The following is a 12833-nucleotide window of genomic DNA, read 5'->3' on the forward strand; positions in this document are numbered from 1 at the left end:
TATGTTGAAGTAACATGAAGTTACTGAAAAAAAAAAAAAATGCTGAGTAATTACACTGTCCTTATCTTCACTGCAGAACTGTGCTACTTAATGCAATGGCACAGAGATATGGCATAGAGTCTGCAACAAGATGTACCAAAGTAGTGGCTCTATTCCCGTAAGAGGGGTGTGTTTTATATAGGTCTGCCATATGCTGAGCATTAACTAGACTGATATGATTACAGCCCTACAACGTTTGACCATGGTGCTCTTGTGAAATATAAGTTATATATTTAATGAATGAGAGTGACAACTGACAAAAATCGTCACTCCAAAATAAATGACCTTGGTTCCTATGGCGTTTAAGTGATTATCGCGATGTAAAGCAGCATCACACTCACAATGACCATCCTCTCGCGAGAACCGCGTCACTCGTATGTGTTTAGGTAGTACTGACGTCCATAGTGGCGTTACTCTCAGTTTGGCCATAGAGTCTTCAAATGGACACAGATTATGCGGAACAAACATCACCATAGAAAGGTAGGGCTTTTTTCCGAGTCATGTTATCGTGATGTACAAAGTAGCCAGTAACGTGTGTCTGTCGGCAGATCCAAATTTTCTACAGTTTTGGCTAGTTATTGTGGCTAGCGATGTTAGCTTGTAATGCTAGCTAACTTTATGACTCATTAGCACCCGCGGCCGGTAGCTGGTAATGTTATTGCCGGCGAAGGCATTAGTTAGCTAACTATGGGGGGTAGCATCAGTGACACCAATTTTCACTTAGACTCTAACGCTAAATGTGTGGAGTTTGTGTTTTTTGGCGAAGTTTCATTGTAACGACAGTGTCAAATGCTGTGAGGTGATGTGTTGGCTAGCAGTTTACGTTAATCTGGCTCTCAGGCAAACTGGGCAGCGTTAAATGACAAGCGGGCTGATGTGTTAACAAAACAGTCACCGGGCTGTTTGTGTGTATGAATCCTCATAGCAAGTTCCAGCACTACTGTCCAGAACCGAGCTACAGCGAGGATGTTCCCTTGCCTGTCCCAGAGACCATGGCATGTCATCTGCAGGGTTTCCTTGCAGCACAGAGCGTCCCTGTCACAGCGATGTCCAAGGGTCCCCCGGCTGTGCTACGGTGAGGATTCAACCTTACACATGAAACTGCTAAGATTGGCGAAGTTACATCACCTTATGGATAGTACTGCTGACTGTTTCCATATGTTCTTCTGCACAGGTTGGCAGAGTGGAGACATACACAGCTTGTGGTTCAGCCTTCCAGAGTGCCGTGTAGCTTCTCCACTGCTGGGCCATGTTCAGTATTACTCTACCTCTGGCGGCAGTAAAGATGATAAAGATGGTAATGCAAAACAAGGATCTGGAGATGCTCCCACGGCGGAGAAAGTGCTGTCTAGTGCTGCAAAGTCTGCCTCGGCCCCATCAGGTGACACACTTTAATGTCCCTATCGACAATGCAGAAATTGTTGGTGATTGAGATGTTGGTTTTCTGTCTTTAACCTTTTGTTATCATAAAACAAAGGATATATTTGATCATGTTGTTGTATGCACTCTTGTAGGCTAATAGTTTCCTCCATTACATGTTCTATTACTTCTGTATACCTTCTGTTCAGCTGAAATTTTATATTAGTGTATCATCCAGGGATAATGTTAGTCACCCATATAGGTGACAGCACCCCAGGGTTAAGGCCATGACACACCGAGTTGATGGTCGGCTGTCGGCCATCGGCCAATGTTTGGCCCATTGGTGAACGTCTGTAGCCCTAGTTTTTGCGATGTCTCCTGTACCGTTGGCACCTGTCGGACCCCTGTTGTTGACTTTTCAACCAATTGGGCATGTTGACGTGGCAGCAGAGCTGGTGGGTGAGAGAGATCACTCTGATTCGCCTTTCAGCTTAGCAAATCAGTGCACAAGAAGAGAAATGGATTTATTTTTTGCCTCCATCTCTTCCTTCCTTCTTCCACAACTAAAAGACCAAGGACTGACAATGCCAGTGCCATTTGTAACATATTATTAGACATGCTCTTGATCAGGAGTAGCTTACTTATTATGACACCATCCCTGGGCAGTGACAGTAGTGTGAAACTGGCAAGCAAACCCTTTGTTTGTGGTTTGTATCTCTGCATTCCTGGCTCTCCTGGTTTCTCTTTTTGGATGACAAATAGAGACTACCGTCACCTGCTGGTATGGAGAGTTATATCCTCCCATGCAAGCATAGAAAGTACTTGTGCGAAAGTACATTTGCCTTGTGTACGAGAGTAACGTTTTTAACCCCAACACAGGTAATGTTAGGCAACGTAAAAGTCGGCTCTTGTCACTGCTAGTTCTTTAATGTCAGTTTGGTGTGTCTGGGACTTTCAGTATGTTAAGCCAGTTTTGAATGTTCACTGTATGTCTGCTTGCTACCAGCAAAATCATCCTGTTCATCGTGAGATCTTCTCTGATGAATTTGAAGTAAAGTAATCAAACTTGTTCTTACCTAGATTCAACGCCTCAGGGGCTGACTAAAGCTGAGACAATTCAAGTCAAAGGTAATATTAAACAACATTCACTAAATGTATCTCCTAACATATGATTTGTAGTATGACTCAAGTTCTTATTTAGTGTTTCTTAATATTTTGTGCATAGTAAATGGTAATGTGGGTGTGATCGGTTGGGTTTGCACAGTACTAAAGACTAATGAAGTAATAATGATACTGAGATAACATTGTTAGAGCGCATTTATGCAAGGAAAAGTGTCCGTGTGTGTGTATAGAGTTTTAATGATGTTTTGTATTTCATGATTATTTCACTTTTTAGGCAAAGTCAAAGATTTAACAGTCAGAGAATATAATGAATCATTCTTTTTTCCCCTCTTTGCTCACCTGCTCAGTGCGGGCTGTCCTGAAGAAGAGGGAGTATGGGCCTAAATACACTCAGAACAACTTCATCACTGCAGTCAGAGCAATGAATGAGTTCTGCCTCAAACCAAGGTAACTACTAACACCTGCTCACCAAATTTGGTGTGCATGGTTTATTTTGTTAAATCCACCCACCCTATATATCATCAGTGCCAAACTATGACTGAAAGATAGTAAATGCTCATTTGTCTGCAGTCTATTCAGTGCAGTTGAGATGATGTGATGCCACGACTACAGCAGGAGTTCCATCAAGTTAATAAGTCAACATGCTGCTCAGATTAGCTAATTCCAGGTTGGCTAACACTGTGACACATCCATTGGTGCTGTGTCTAAGACTGCATTTCTCTTTCCTTCTCCTCCTTGCACACAGTGACTTGGAACAACTAAGGAGGATAAGAAGGCGCAGCCCCCATGACGACACAGAGGCTTTTACCGTGTTCTTGCGGTCAGACGTGGAGGCCAAGTTAGTCGCACATTCCTGCGTTTGACACCTCTACTCAACACATGTAGATGATAGAGACATGAGAAATGCATTATATGTCTTCATTCAAATTCTAGATCAACATGTTTTTTTTTTTGCCGATGAATGTCATTCAGTGTCTAACATTTTATGGTTTATCTGTTTCTCTGTAACTACTAGAGCACTAGATGTATGGGGAAGCCCTGAAGCTCTCGCCAGGGAGCGAAAACTCAGGAAAGAGATGGAGAGAGAGTACCAAGAGAGTAGGTGTTTTTTATTTGTATTTTTTTTTTTTTTATGACATACATTTAATTTTACTGATTGTTCTGTGTTGCTATGTGGCTTTGTATTTAGAACCAAGCCCAACCTATATTGTTTGTGTTGCTGTTTTTTTTTGTTGTTTTTTTTATTCAGATATATTTCGAAATCAGCAATTGCTAAAGGAATACAAAGATTTCTGGGGGAATACTAAGGTAAGCACCTGTGCCTATCATTTTGGCTAGATATTATCTGTATCACACTCAAAAATCCATTTTTAATTGAATAAGGAAAACAAATTTTGATGGTCCTTCCATGGTGGCCAAATTGCCCAACACACTCAGTGGAGTTCACACCGCCTTTGTTTCCATTTCAGGTTATTTAGGCTGTCATTGCATCTAAATGACAATGTCATTCTTTCTTGTCATTCATGCATCCCCTGTGTAATGTATGATGCTGCCATTCTTTCAGTTACTGCACAGTATTGGTCTGTACCTCACTGGCATGTCATGGTGAATTTTGATGGCTTGTTTTACCAGAATGTCCCCCAATATGCTTGATGAAATATTGACAGTATATGTATCTCTATCTATTTCTATCTGTCTCTCTCCCTCTATCTATATTTATCTATCTGTGTGTGTGTGTGTGTGTGTGTGTGTGTGTGTGTGTGTGTGTGTGTGTGTCTAGAAGGCGAGAGAGAGGTTGATAATTGACAACAGTGTTGGAAACTAACAGCAGCTATCATCCAATTTCATATATTTTATGGATAATAGCTAAATTTTGTTAAAAGGAAGGTATCCATTTTAGGGTTCATTTGTGCTCTAAAACTACTAGTGAAAGCTATCAGTGATTATTGGAAATCACCAGCCACCATATTGGTTTACAGCCTTCTTTTACCTATTGTTGACAACAGCATTATGCACACCATTTATATTTGTATTCCTTAGAATTGACGACCTTTTTATTTGTTTCATAAAGCCTCGATCAGGCAAGAGGACAACATTTCTTCAAGGGCCAGGGAAGGTGGTCATGGTAGCTATTTGCATGTAAGTTTTTATACATCTGTCAGTCTCCCTTCTTGTCAGACATGAAGCTGAATGCTTTTTGGTTGTGTCAATAGGCATTAACACAGTATCTGTTAACTGGGGGTCTGGTCCAAGCAGGGTTTTTACATGGGCGGGAAAAGTGGAGGAAATTAATTAGATATTTTTAGACCTGGAAAATTTTGCACAAAAATCTGAAAGCACTGAAAAAGTTTTCTGCTGGACAGTTACAGGTTCATTGCACCTCATGTGCATAGAAATGTTCGTACTTTGCCCTCAGAATAAGTGCACATGCCAAATTGCTGCCAAATTCACAACACATGCATACATGCATATATGCAACTGGCACACCTTGGAGAGCTTTTATGAATCCTGTACATAGCCTGCATATACGACTACAGGCAGTTGGTGAGAAAAAAATATCACCATTACGCTACATTTGATTCATATTGGCTCATGTGCCAATATGCACCACCAGCATATAGGCACATCCACAACAAAAGAAAAAGCTGATCAGTGTGTTGAATTGATCTAAATGAGTTTCTCTTGCTGCATGTAATCTTCCCAGTTCATAGCAAGCTATATTGAACGTGGCCCTTCCTCTGTGCCACAGTTCAACTGTCAGACTGCGGGAAACACTGAACAGGCTGCCAGCTCCATACACTATGCTGTAATCTGATGGTGGATGGAAATTAAGTGTCACCTTACAGTATGGAAATTCCAGCACACTTCATTGTCAGCCAAAAGTGGAAACAGAACAATTTTAATATATTAATAGTTTAATTATGTTTATGATAATGATGATGAATTATTGATTTTCAAGTTTTAGCTATTCATTTTGTAATTACCAAATAAATTGTGTATTATTATTATTAATGGTAGTATTTCACATTTTTAGATGTATATTTAGACTTTATCATTTGTTCAAAATGTTCAAATAAAGTTGGACTATTTTGAGACTCAGGAACCTGATTTGTTTGTACATATAGCCTGAGGCAGTTCTAAATTTGTTTGCAGAGTAAGGCCAACATTTTGATCAATACGGGGGTTTTGCTTACAACATTTTAAGCACAGATTTGCATATGCATTTGTCATTTCAGAGGTCATGATATTTAGTGTTTTGAAAGAATATCTTTGGCTTGACAGTTTTTCACAACCAGTACCAGCTTTTATTGTACTGAACACACACTAGTGGGAAAAAAATCCAGCAAAGAAATTAAGATCCAGTTGGAGTGTGGAATTGAAATAGGAAATGTCTGCAAACCGTTTCTCACATGAAGTCCTGCAGCCTATTGGATTAGGATGATTGCGTTAGGAGGCACGTGCAGTCACATGAAGAGCAGCTCATTTCCCTTCATTGCAAACCCACTGACTTCTATCACACAAGACTCAGGACATTCAATTAGTTAAGCAAAGAATCAGAATCAGTACAGCAGAGGGCTGTAGTGGGTGCAGACTCCAAAATTCAGAGGCATTAAACAGAAACTAGTTAAGACATGGGAAATGAAATAAATACTTCTATGTTGTTGATTCAGTTGGCTTTAAACAGGATGGGAAATAAAGTAAGAACTAAAATAAGAAGTTAGACACTTTGCTAACTATTAAATTGTGTGTTAGACGACAAATGTTTTTTATAACTATATGTGTGCTTCATTTAGTTGTTGTCTTTGTCCTCAGCAATGGGCTGAATTTCTTCTTCAAGCTCCTGGCTTGGGTGTACACTGGATCAGCTAGCATGTTCTCTGAGGCCATCCACTCACTGGCCGACACCTGCAACCAGGCTCTCCTTGCACTAGGAATCAGCCAGTCTGTCCGCAACCCTGACGCTGTGCACCCGTAAGCACTTGAGTCCAATCATACTCAATCTAGAATAAGAAAATAAGAGGAACTTCACTGAGCCCCACATAAAATTGGCTTATTACAGCACCATAGAATAGAAATATAGATTGTATGGGGGAAAAAAGATTACAAATGTGATTAAGGATCATAATTACTGTTGCTTAGATATCAGATTTTTTACTTAAGTGGCAATGCTATATTTAATAGCTAAAAAGTCTGCACTGCTACAGTACACTGGAAAGAACAACCATCAGAAATAGAGGAAGCTTGCTCACATTCAAGGGGATAAAAAGTCTGGTTTATTGAACAAGTACAGCGCCTGTTTCACTGACACTAATGAAGCCCTGCTGGGCAGCATGTCTGTTGAATAAATCTGATTTTTTTTTTTTTTATCTGCATGAACTAGTGCAGGCCTAGATTATGTCAGCAAACCACCAGTAATTCAGAAAAGGTTTATATTTTTTTGTCATTTAAAGAAAATTATAAGCAGTGTCATGGGTTACTTAGTTATAATTAGTTAAGTTAGTTATTATTATTGTTAGGTGAGGCCCTGAAAATGAAAATCAGAGTTAGCAGCCTGGTTGGTTAGGCCTAGGGCTCTCAGTTGTAATAGAGCCTATCTCTGGCTTTTTCAGGTATGGCTTCTCCAACATGCGCTACATCGCCTCCCTCATCAGTGGGGTGGGCATCTTCATGATGGGAGCAGGTCTCTCCTGGTACCATGGCATCATGGGATTGTTGCACCCACAGCCCATTGAGTCTCTACTATGGGTAAGTAGCTGAATTCACTTGTGTCTGGATTCTCAAATGTTTAAAGACAATTATGGCCTGACAGTTAATCTCTGCATTGTAATGCTCTCTTACAGGCCTACTGTATTTTGGCAGGTTCTCTGGTGTCTGAAGGGGGTAAGTTACAGTGTGACCTCAGGGATCTTGACATTTGGCCTTATACAAGTTGTACTTAACTGTTTGTTACTTTTCCCTTTTTCAGCCACGCTACTAGTAGCCATCAATGAGATAAAGAAGAGTGCTCACCAGCAAGGAGTGTCTTTTTATGAATATGGTATGTTCACCACAAATGTTTACGTTGTGAACTAGTGTAAGGGTGCATTTCCTTCCATATGTGCAAGATTCCCATGTGTAATTGAAGTCTGTTTCAGACAGGGAAATTAAAACATTCATGGGTCATGTCATGGAATATCGTGGGATTTTGTTAGCCTCAAATATATATATATAAAAAAAGAGTAACTAATTATTCACCAGACATATTTATTTTTAACTGTGGTCACATAATGAAAGGAACTATAACTTTTGACAACCTGGGAACCTTGTATGTAGTATCTTGCTGTCTTTGAAGATGCAAGGTGACAGGTATCATTGATGTGACTGATTCCTTTGTGTGTGCAGTAATGCAGAGTCGGGACCCTAGTACTAATGTTGTACTGCTGGAGGATGCAGCTGCTGTGCTGGGAGTCATCTTGGCTGCAGGGTGCATGGGCCTCACCTCACTAACAGGTATGCAAAAACACATGGAAATACATCATTGTGCACAAGCTCCTATACAAACACTATCACTGCAGAGAGCCAGATTAGGCAGCTTCAGTTGTTTTGGTCTGTGTTGTGGGACTTTCTTAATGTGTAACTTATACAGGTCTTTTCTTGCTGAATGCACGTGTCAGCACCAGGAAATCATTTTTCTAAGCCATGGAATTATTCTGTTTATTGTTTTATTGCTTCTTCATGATTGTATTATCCTCCTTATCAGTATTATGCTTTATTATGTGCTCACTGACATACCAGTTTAGCCCTAGTAATTAATTAATTCTCTGGCCTGTAATGTAGTTAGTTAGCAATGGCAGAAATGTGAAACCGTCAGTCAACTTTTCTTTTCTTTTCAATCCAATGTTGTTACTGATTGCATTTCCCTTTATCCCCATTTCTGTCTTGTCCCCATTTTTTCCCTCTGTCCCTCTGTGATTGGACAGGTAACCCATATTATGACAGTTTGGGTTCCCTGGGCGTGGGCACGTTGCTGGGCACCGTCTCAGCCTTCCTCATCTACACTAATACAGAGGCCCTGCTGGGACGCTCCATACAGGCTGAGCATGTACAGAAACTTACAGAGTTCCTGGAGAACGACCCTGCTGTAAGGTCAGTGAATAGATAAAGCCACTCTTATTAACTCACGCTGTCATGGGTTAACACATGACCCTTGTCTTGGTGTCGGGGCTGGAACACACGTGCCTCAAATAGACCACTGTGGTATTTATTGATGTTTACATGCAAGTGCCAGCATGCCCTTCTGTGCGGTGGGGGAGGGGGGGGGCAACAGATTCAGATTAGTGTCTGAGTCACAACATAAACATTAAATAGGTGTTTCAAAGCGTGTCTTTTTTTTAAAAAATTAAAGAAAAAATAATGATTTTAACCAGAGATTTTACACTGGAGCAGAAATGCACCATAATGTCCAGTGTGGCTGTCTTGTTCTCTTGTTAAGTTGAAGTGAGGGATGCTTTTTTTTTTCAACATGTCTGCTCTGAAATACAAAGATGGCATTTTCCAACTGAGAGAGATTCTTCTACATGCGTTTATGACCAGGGCCATCCACGATGTGAAGGCCACAGATATGGGGCTGAGTAAAGTGCGCTTCAAGGCTGAAGTTGACTTTGATGGCCGGGTGGTGACAAGGTCTTACCTGGAGAAACAAGACATTGACCAAATCCTCAATGTAAGTTTTTCTCCCCTAATCTTTGGCATAGATATATGCCTCTGTGCTGGTGACAGCTGTGGCCAGAGGCATTATGTTGTCAGATTGCCTGTACGTCTGTCCATCCGTCCCATTCTCTCATGAACATGATATTTCAGGAACACCTTGAGAATTTCTTCAAATTTGACACACATTTCACTTGGACTCAAAGATGAACTGATTCAAATTTGGTCACAGTGACCTCATGAAACACTTTTGCCATAACTGAAGAATTCGTAGTCTGCATATACAGTTTATTATGGTGTCCCTCATCATAAAACTTTCTCAACACCTACATCTTTTCCCTCGTGTGGGTGGGTAAAAAGTCTCTGAGTGACATTTACCAGCCCTTGAATTTTTGCCAAGTGATGCATGGTATGCAGTGAGCATAGAGCTGCTTCATTTTGTATGCTTTTTAACTACACTATTCATGTTTTTGGTTAGGCTTTTTGCTAACAATTCATAGCCAAAACATCACCAGTACATTAACATTGAAAGGCATGGCTAAACTAAGGACCTATTCAGAATGCAGATATTTTAAGAGAAAAGCAAACATCACTTTTGTTAGACTGCTATGAAAGCAGTGTCAGCTCTTAAATGACACATCTAGTTTTTATTCATGTTTTAGTCTTTGTGCTATACTCCACACCTTCTTTACATCCAAAAGCATCTTAGATTTTTCTAGATTGTTTTCTAGATTGTTTTTTCCACCACCTATGCAGCCATCGATTTCCACTGATTTCATTTTTGGTGCAAAAATCCACTTGCAGAGGCTTGAAACTTGCTCGAGATAGGCAATCCATCACAGTGAAAGCCATGATCAATGTGCACAACAATAAAGTAACCTGGACAAAAATGAAATAGGGCAAATTGTTCAGTGATGGATTATCAATATCAGCAAAATACAAACAAAGTAACAAAATGAAAGGAAACAGATGGCTGCCCGAGATGAAAAAACCTATGGTTTGGGAAATGATTTCTATTACTGTAAAGTGTGTGTGTGTGTGTGTGTGTGTGTGTGTGTGTGTGTGTGTGTGTGTGTGTGTGTGTGTGTGTGTGTGTGTGTGTGTGTGTGTGTGTGTGGTGTGGTAAATGGGCTAAAACATTAATCAGAACAAGAAGTGTCCCATAATCTGTTGCTGTCCCACATAACCATGTGGCTCAATACTTTCTTTACTTTAAAAACAGTAAAGCTCAATATTTTGTGTGTTTTTGGTCTCTGTGCAGGATATCCAGCAGGTGAAGACTCCTGAGGAGCTGGAGAACTTTATGCTGAAGCATGGGGAGAACATTATTGACACACTGGGGGCTGAGGTGGACCGCCTGGAGAAAGAGCTCAAGGTGCTGAAACATCAAACTTCTCTTTTTTGTCACTTTCCCAACTGTTGTCCCACTGTCACTACAATATACCTTGAGATTCTTTTTACCAGAATATTCCTCCATTTAGTAATCAGCTTGGATAATGAATACCCTCTCAACAAAATAAATCCTGTAAGCAGTGTGTTTATGTTTTTTTTTCTCCACAGCAACGTAACCCAGAGGTACGTCACGTAGACCTTGAGATTCTATAACATCTTAAGGATCTCTGCATGGGAACATCCCGCCGCAGCGAGAAGAAGAAACTACAAGAGGAAAAGGTGAAAGGAGGGTCAAGCCCACCTTCACACCCTGCGATCTGCCTCCTGTTCTGACCACCAAAAACAATCCTCTCTGCACAAGTCATCAAGTCTTACTGTAGAATAGTCCAGTCATTTACTTTAAGGACAGTGTTGGAACAGTGATTATGATTTCTTCGTGTTAATTCAACTTTGTCATCAGTTAGTGCTACAAAGGTTTCAGCCTGTCATAGATCTACCTTTTACAGTCAGGTACAAGTTAATGAGGTGAATGAGTATGGAATGTCATTAGTTTCCTGAAATTTCAAGATGTTTTTATCAATTTTAATCAATCATTCGAGTGCACAGGCAGTTATTGCAGTTTAATCTTCTACTTGTGGCTACTTGTGGCATGTGCACACATTCCTGTATGAATGTGATGGATTTGGTTGAGATCATAACATTTTCAAACTCAAAAACAGGACCAGTGGCAATTACTAGATTGTACACAACTGCTAAGTTATGCTTGAACTGCAGTTATAGTGTTTTTTCTTTATTAGAGCAAAGGAAATCAGATACCTGAGAGCTATATATCCATCAAAGAAGAGTTCTTGAACAGTTAAAGTATGTAGATATTTTTTGTACGTAATAACTGAAGAACTCAAGTTGGTGTATTGCTATTACCACTTATATAATGAAGGTGTGAATTGATGAATAGCCTGTATTGCAGTTACAGGAAAATATGCAATCGTCTTGTTAAAAGAGTTTTGTTGTTTGATATTTTTGGTAGAGTTGAAGAGTGGACTGATCTGACCGTAGCACTTAATGAGTACTCAAATTATGCAAAAGTATATTGAAAAACAGGACAGCATTTCACTGATATCATAATCTCATACCAAGTGGCAAAAACAAGCTCTTGAAAAATTAACTTGGAAACAAAAGAATGGAAAATCCAATAATCACAGTTAGGTATGCCTCTATTGGGCATGCCAATCTTAAGGAAAAGAAAAAAAAAAACAGCTCAAATGGAAATAGTAAACTCATCTCCATGCCAGTAAATGCTATTGTAGGCGGAAGCATTTGTCTCTTTTCATCACCACCCCTGGCTTGCCTGTTTGCTACTCTGAACGTTACTGCAACGTTCTTCAAAGCTGAGGATCGGTGTCTTGTTTTGCAAGGCCATCAGCTTGTCTGTAGATTGTATAGATTGTATTCTTCCAAAGATGAAGTACTTTATGGACCCACACAGACAGAGAAACCACCCGTGTCCCTTTCCAACCAATGTAAGTGGTCTGCAGCTGACATTTCTTAAGGGGGCTGGGTTGCACATGTAAACTTTAATGTAATGCAGAACATGGTTGTTATGAGAAGAAGTAACAAAACAGTTGTACTAACCCCATAAAGCACAGTTTTCTCGCAGTTGTTTGGTCACACTGTTGAGCTTCATGCCCCTCTGTCATCACGTAATCATCAGTGTTCTGGTAATTCAGGGTGTGGCACAGTGTGTGTACCCATTTACTTTTCATTCTGCAGTTTTTCACCACAGACAGGTGTATGGAGGACGCAGCAGGGGACAGGCCTGCTTATTTAGCTGTGTTTAATATCCTGCTTTGCATCAGGAGGTAGACTACAGTCGTCTCAGTTGTGTTGGGAGGGATGGATATATATTTTAATGGTGTTCATATTGTAATATTTCCCTTTGGTGATTACAGTGTCATCATTGCTGAAGGACTTGGAATAAATTTAACTTATTAAACTATTTTGCTTTCTTTGTTTGTCATGTAATTGAATTATCTTGTTTTTCGGATTTTAATCAGCTATCTTACTGCATATATGAAAGTGCATTAAAAGGAAGTCATTATTGCCTTCCCTCATCACCTCAGGAGGGCAGTGGTCTTGAGGAGGAGCCCTGAGCCTCCTACCTGGACTGATGAGGCAAAAAGCGGAATGCATGGCCCTTTTAGGATTTTTGAAAAAGCTCCTCTAGAAGTGCTGCA

General features: G+C 40.2%; 1 protein-coding gene across 2 annotated transcripts; it reads left to right on the forward strand.

Moving 5' to 3' along the window:
- The first annotated feature begins 405 nt into the window (after positions 1 to 405).
- slc30a9 (solute carrier family 30 member 9) lies at positions 406 to 12605 on the forward strand. Of its 2 annotated transcripts, none has more exons than XM_030062132.1 (18): positions 406 to 519; positions 965 to 1114; positions 1214 to 1420; positions 2479 to 2526; positions 2868 to 2967; positions 3266 to 3358; positions 3536 to 3618; positions 3770 to 3828; positions 4592 to 4659; positions 6334 to 6492; positions 7131 to 7266; positions 7362 to 7401; positions 7487 to 7558; positions 7903 to 8010; positions 8481 to 8646; positions 9094 to 9223; positions 10469 to 10582; positions 10768 to 12605. In XM_030062132.1, the coding sequence occupies exons 2-18, from the start codon at positions 1006 to 1008 to the stop codon at positions 10810 to 10812; spliced, it is 1737 nt and encodes a 578-aa protein (XP_029917992.1). In that variant the 5' UTR covers positions 406 to 519; positions 965 to 1005; the 3' UTR covers positions 10813 to 12605. The 2 variants fall into 2 exon arrangements, with proteins under 2 accessions (XP_029917992.1, XP_029917993.1); XM_030062133.1 differs by having other exon boundaries at positions 426 to 519; positions 969 to 1114.
- The last annotated feature ends 228 nt before the right edge of the window (positions 12606 to 12833 follow it).

The sequence above is a fragment of the Myripristis murdjan genome, chromosome 10 (assembly GCF_902150065.1).
Source record: "Myripristis murdjan chromosome 10, fMyrMur1.1, whole genome shotgun sequence".
NCBI lineage: Eukaryota > Metazoa > Chordata > Actinopteri > Holocentriformes > Holocentridae > Myripristis > Myripristis murdjan.